Raw genomic sequence first — 6,673 nt, 5'->3', positions numbered from 1 at the left:
GTCCAAATCTCACATCTGTACATGACTACTGGAAAATTCATAGATTTGACTATAAGGACCTTTGTTGACAAAGTAACGTCTGCTTTTTAATATACTGTCCAGGTTTGTCACAGCTTTCCTTCCAAGGAGCAAGCATCTTTTCATTTCATGGCTGCAGCCACGGTCTGCAGTGATTTGTACTGTTCTGCACAAACAATAAAAGTCCTGTGTGCAAATGTTAAGTTTTATGTGCCCTGCAATTACAGACACTTTTTTGGCCACTTTAGAGAATTTGCATATGCATGAGATGGGTGGGAATAGTGTGGGACCTGCCCCTCTCAATGAGTGACAGTTGATGGTAATGATTTGCTCCAGCCCCCTGAGCCTCCCCAACATGGGAGAGTGATTCATTTGCATCCAGACTCATCCACACTGTTGGTGATATCTCCAGACACCAGCGTCTGACTCAGCCTCCCAGGAAGTAAAGGTCAGGCACTGACAAGGCTGCGGCTGTGCCCACCGTAATGGAGCCACTGAAGTCCTGGAGGTGCTCCTTGAGACTCTGACTCTTCCCACAATCTCCCTCAGAAGAGCTACATGAACTCTGGGCTCTCCCAGTGGAGGGGCCAGAGAAACACAATTCAAGAGTATGGAGGAGGTTACTTCTTCTGAGAGATGAGACAGAAAAAGGAGCCAGCAGATAAAGGAGACCTGCTCTTCTGGGTTCTCTCCCTACTCCCCATCCATGTTATACCCCTTCCCGAGCTCTATCCCCATATCAAATTGATACTTCCATGAATCAGTCCCTAAGGCCAACGTCAGGGCCCCAAACACATAGCAACTAAAAGTGAGATGTTAAAACTAGGCAGCTGACTTCACTCCTCTTCATAAAATATGATAGACAAGGAGGACCCCCTACTCCCACCTCAGGAAGAACCAGAGGCATGAATGGGAGGACAGAGGAATTTCCCAGAAAACAGAAACATTGTCCACTAGATTGACAGAACTTTCATGACACCACAGAGTCCTTGCCGCTCCCACCCACCAGAGTCTGAATGCATGCTGTGCACCAATGACAGCCAGATATTTTTACTGTCCCTGTCCAAATGGAAATTTCTTTTGCAATTTTTCCTGCTAAAGTTTAGTTACTGCATATGTTTGTGTTGAAAACCAATAACTTGTATTTAAGTTTTTTTTTTTTTTTTTTGGTATATGAAAATTTATTACTATCGTGCTTTCATCATCAAAATTTATGATCTTGGTCTTTCCTTCTTGCCTTTGTATAAAGCCAAAAGAGAGACATTGGCTACTTTGACAACCTTAAAGCGGACTCCAGGAATGTCACCAACAGCATGACCTTTGCGACCAAATCCAGCAACCAGAACTTCATCATTTTCCTCAATAAAATTCAAGCAACCATCATTGGGTACAAAAGCAGTGATTTTTTTGCCATTCTTGATTAGCTGAACCCTGACACACTTCCTGATGGCAGAATTTGGCTGTTTGGCTTCAACTCCTACTTTTTCCAGCACAATTCCCTTGGCGTGAGAGGCGCCGCCAAAAGGGTTGGCCTTCAGGGCTGTGCCCAAATGGGCCTTCTTGTACTGTTTATCATGCCACTTCTGGTCTCGTCGGTGGCTACGGAGCTTCCTGGCAGTACGAAGACCGCGACACTTGCCCATCCTGCCGGCACCACGGGCCTGAGCGAAAGCTGTATTTAAGTTTTTACATCATTTGACACAGGGGAAACACAAGGAGACCAGATAGAAAGGAATGAACATCACTGAGAGACCATAGACTTTTAAAGAAGACTTTATATAACTATAAAGAGGGTTATATAAGTGGAAAGAAAAATGTGATATTGAGTACCAAACAGCTGGACTCTGAAAATTCACTTCTACTAGCATAATGAGTATACCCTTGGCTTCTGCATCACTGCTTTCAATAGCTATTATTGCTTTTTATATCTTTTCTTTTTTTTTCGGTCAGCATTTTCTAGTCTGAGAGGTATAAAGTGGTACGTTAATGTTAATTTAGTTTACATTTTTATGACTACTAGCACATTAGAGCATCTTGTAATATATTTATTGGTTGTTTGGATTTGCTCTTGTGAATTGCATAATCATATCCTATGTTTGTTTTTCTGTTGAGTTGTTTGTCTTCTTTGTCAAATTGTAAGAGCTCTCTGTGTATTATAGTTATTAACCCTTGCTAAATCCATCATCTGCTTTGCAAATATTTGTTCCAAACTTAATGACTGTCTACAAGCATTGCTTATACTTTATTTTGCATAAAAATTTTAGTATTTTGTGCTCAGATATATCAATTTTTAAATTGATGCTAGAAAAAACTTATTGTAAAAGTTTTAAAATTAGATGCTAGGCTTATTATTACTTTATTATCATCACCATTAAGGTCTTTTTTCCCCATAGACTGTATGCCTTGTCTCTTAGATTTTTTTCTAAAATTCTTAACATTTTAATTTTTATAATTAAGTCTTTGAACTGAAATTTACTTTCATATATGTGAAACATAGGAATCCAATTTTATTTTCTTATAGATGAACAACAAGTCGTACCAGCACCAATTGTTAAATAAATTGTTTCTCCATGAATTAAAATATGCTATTCATGTGTTAAATTTTGATGTTTCCTATATGTCTGAATGAACAATTTGTCTACTCCTCTGCCAGTTTCATATTACTTGGGTTGTAATGGCTTTATGCTATGTTCTAATATCTAGGAAGTCCCCCTTACTATTCTTTTAGATATATTTCTTGACATTTTTAAGCTTTTTTTCTTGCAACTGAACTTTCATGTTATTGTGTCCAGTTCCACAAAAGAAATCCAAGTTGGTATTCTAATTGGAATTGTATGATATTTATAAATTGATTTGGGAATAATTAGCTCTTTACAATTACATCTTCTTATCTAAGAATATACTATGCTTTTCAGTTTGTTCAGACCTTGATTTTATACTGACAATGTGATAGTTTCTTTCATGTAGAGCCTTCATCTGTTTTGTTAATTTGGAGCATAAATTGATGGCATCAGTGACATTGTAGAGCCAACTACCTTTCCGCACCACATGTAACTTGCTTTGGCCTAAAGAAGGGGGCAGAAGTGACAGAGTGCTAGTTTCAAGCCTAGGTCTCAATAAGCCTTGCATATTCCTGCTTGTTCTCTTGCACCTTTCCCACAGCCATGAAAAGAGCTCTCTCTATAACTTTTTCTCTATAGCCACTGCCCCTTCAACCTAGAGATAGACTTTAAAGCAAAGCCACTCAGCCAAGCTCAGACAAGAAATCTGGGTGAAAATACCTGTCAGGGTGGTCCATGCCAAGATCCTGTTTATCATTCCCACTGCGCTCTTGCTATCTCTGTTGTGACTTACACTATGTACATTGAATACAACCAAGACTGCCATTTTGACCACAGAAGACTGGATTCTTTTCTATGCTAAAAGCAGATATGGTTACCTGAACATTAGGGAGAGCTAATCCTTTGAGAAGCTTAGAATAAAACTCTGCCCAATAGGGATACCCTGTATCAAATGGTAACAAATCAACAAACTTCAGTCCTCTTGCTAAGGATGAAGTACTATGTACACGGAAAAGGGTTGGTATAGCCATTGTGTCATAAACAATTGCTCCACTACTCCACATAGTTTGCTTCCATGCCAGTTTTGGAAGTGTTGGCTATTCTCTTGGGTTTAGCCTATGAATGTCAACAAATCTGTACTTTCTAATCTTTTATTTTCCAACAACAAAATAATAGCTGGTATATTTTAGTATTTACCAAGCAACAAAAATAATACCAAAAATACCCTATATTTAACATATATATGTCATTTTGTTAAATCCTAATAATCTGTGAGGTAGTTAGTATTATTATTTTCTTTGTACAGGTGAGGAAACTGAGGCTTAGAGAAGTAAAATAACTAGTGAAATAACCAGTTCATTGTCACATAGCATGGAAGTAGAACTGGGATACAAAATCAGACCTGTCTGGCTCCCAGGATAGTCTATAGCAATGGTTCTGAAAGTGTGGTCCTCAGATTAGCACATCAGCACCACCTGGGAACTTCTTAGAAATTCTTGGGTCCTACCCAGACCGACAGAATCAGAAACTCTGAGAAACGGACAAAAAAGTCCACATTTTAACAAGCTCTCCTCACCAGGACTTTGATGCCTGCTTTAGTTTCAGAACCACTGCCCTAGACCATACTACCTCTTCAAAATAGTTTTAAAGGCAGGAATAAATTCTGTGAACAGAAATGATCTGAAAGTCTTCCTAAAGACCATAAGCTGAGCTTTAGAGGATGGAGAGAATGAAAGTGGGTATAAAAAGGAGATGGCAAAAATTAAACATACTCTAACCAAATGGACTTCCCTGGTGGCTCAGATGGTAAAGCGTCTGCCTGCAATGCAGGAGACCTGGGTTCTATTCCTGGGTCAGGAAGATACCCTGGAGGAGGAAATGGCAACCCACTCCAGTACTCTTGCCTGTAAAATCCCATGGACAGAGGAGCCTGGTAGGCTACAGTTCATGGGGTCACAAAGAGTCGGACACAACTGAGTGACTAACACTTTCACTTTCAACCAAATGACCCAGTAATTGCATCCTTCGTTATTTACCCAAAGCAGTTGAAAACTTATGTGCACACAAAATGTAGCACATGGATATTTACAGCAGGTTTATCCAGAATTGCAAAATATTGGAAGAAACCAAGATGTCCTGTAGTAGATGAATGGATAAATAAACTGTGGTATATCTACACAGTGGAACGTTATTCAGTGCAAAAAAGAAATGAGCTACTAAGTCATAAAAAAAAAAAAAAAATAGAGGAAATCTGCTGTTCTTGTTCAGTCAGTTGCTAAGTCACATGCAACTCTTTGTGACCCCACGGACTGCAGCATGCCATGTTCCTCTGTCCTCCACTATCTCCCAGAGTTTGCTCAAATTCATGTCCATTGAGTCAGTGATGCCATCTAACCATCTCATCCTCTTCTCCCCCTTCTCTTTTTGCCTTCAATATTTCCCAGCATCAAGGTTTTTTACAACAATCCACTCTTTGCATCAGGTGGCCAAAGTCTTAGAATTTCAGCTTCAGCATCAGTACTTCCAATGAATATTTAGGATTGATTTCCTTTAGGGTTGACTGGTTTGATCTCCTTACAGTCCAAGGGACTCTCAAGAGTCTTCTCCAGCACTACAATTCAAAGACATCAATTCTTCAATGCTCAGCCTTCTTTATGGTTCAACTCTCATATTCATACACGACTATGGGAAAAATCATAGCTTTAACTATATGAACCTTTGTCAGCAAAGTGATGTCTCTGCTTTTTAATAAGCTGTCTAGGTTTGTCACGACTTTCCTTCCAAGGAGCAAGTGTCTTTTAATTTTGTGGCTGCAGTCACCATCTGCAATGATTTTGGAGCCCCACAAAGCAAAGTCTGTCACTGCTTCCACTTTTTACCCTTCTTTTTGCCATGAAGTGATGGGACCAGATGCCATGACCATAGTTTTTTTAATGCTGAATTCCAAGCTATTTTTTTTTTCACTCTCCTCTCTCACTCTCATCAAGAGGCTCTTTAGTTCCTCTTCACTTTCTGTCATTAGAGTGGTATCTTCTGCATATCTGAGGTTGTTGATATTTCTCTCTGCAATCTTGATTCCAGCCTGTGATTCATCCAGTCTAGCATTTTACATGACATACTCTGCATGTAAGTTAAATAAATAGGGAAACAAGAAACAGCCTTATAGCACTTCTTTCCCAATTTCGAACCAGTGAATTGTTCCATGTCCAGTTCTGTTGCTTCTTGACCCACATACAGGTCTCTCAGGAGACAGGTAAGGTGGTTTGGTGCTCCCATCTCTTGAAGAATTTTCCACAGTTTGTTGTGATCCACACAGTCAATGAAGCAGAGTCAATGAAGCAGAAATAAAAGCTTTTCTGGAACTCCCTTGCTTTCTCCATGATCCAGTGAATGTTGGCAATTTGATATCTGTTCCTCTGACACTTTGAAACCCAGTTTGTACATGCGGAAGTTCTCAGCTCACGTGCTGCTGAAGCCTAGCTTGAAGGATGTTGAGAATAACCTTGCTAGCACGTGAAATGAGTACAATTGTACAGTAGTTTGAACATTCAGTTGTACAGTAGAGGAAATTTAGATGCATATTAATAGGCAAAATAAACCAATTTGAAAAGTCTGCTTACTTGTAGTAGATGACTCCAACTATATGACATTCTGGAAAACACAAAATCCTGGAGGCAGTAAAAAGATCAGTGGATGCCAGGGAATGGGGACTCTGAGAGATGGAGCAGAGAGATTTTTAGGGCAGTGAAAATACTTTGTATGATAATATAATGGTGGATACATGTCATTAGGCATTTTCCAAACTCATGTAACAAACAACATCAATAGTGAACCCTAGTGTAAACTATGGGCTTTGGATGGTTACAATGTGCCAGTGGAGGTTTAGCAATTGTAACAAATGTCTCACTCTGGTGAGGGATGTTGACATGGTAGAAATTATGCACATATGGGAGCAGAAAGCATGGGAAATCCCCACACCTTCCTCTCAATTTTGCTGTGGATCTAAAACTGCTCCTTTAAAAATTGCCTTAAATAAATAAAAAATAAAATACTAAATAGAAAAAAAGTACTTTGCCTGGGTCAAAAGAGTGATT

At 39.3% G+C, this 6,673-nt stretch overlaps 1 protein-coding gene across 1 annotated transcript; it reads right to left on the bottom strand.

Moving 5' to 3' along the window:
* Positions 1–1,168: 1,168 nt before the first annotated feature.
* On the bottom strand, positions 1,169–1,684 carry LOC133072783 (small ribosomal subunit protein uS12). The gene has a single exon (XM_061166327.1). The coding sequence runs from the start codon at positions 1,659–1,661 to the stop codon at positions 1,230–1,232; it is 432 nt and encodes a 143-aa protein (XP_061022310.1). The 5' UTR covers positions 1,662–1,684; the 3' UTR covers positions 1,169–1,229.
* Between the last annotated feature and the right edge of the window lie 4,989 nt (positions 1,685–6,673).

Source organism: Dama dama, chromosome 18 (assembly GCF_033118175.1).
Source record: "Dama dama isolate Ldn47 chromosome 18, ASM3311817v1, whole genome shotgun sequence".
Classification (NCBI taxonomy): Eukaryota; Metazoa; Chordata; class Mammalia; order Artiodactyla; family Cervidae; genus Dama; species Dama dama.
This window is presented reverse-complemented; position numbering and strand designations above follow the sequence as displayed.

Bases quoted from the DNA above. Each gene is read 5' to 3' on its own strand.
- LOC133072783 (XM_061166327.1), bottom strand. From the start codon at position 1,661: ATGGGCAAGTGTCGCGGTCTTCGTACTGCCAGGAAGCTCCGTAGCCAC.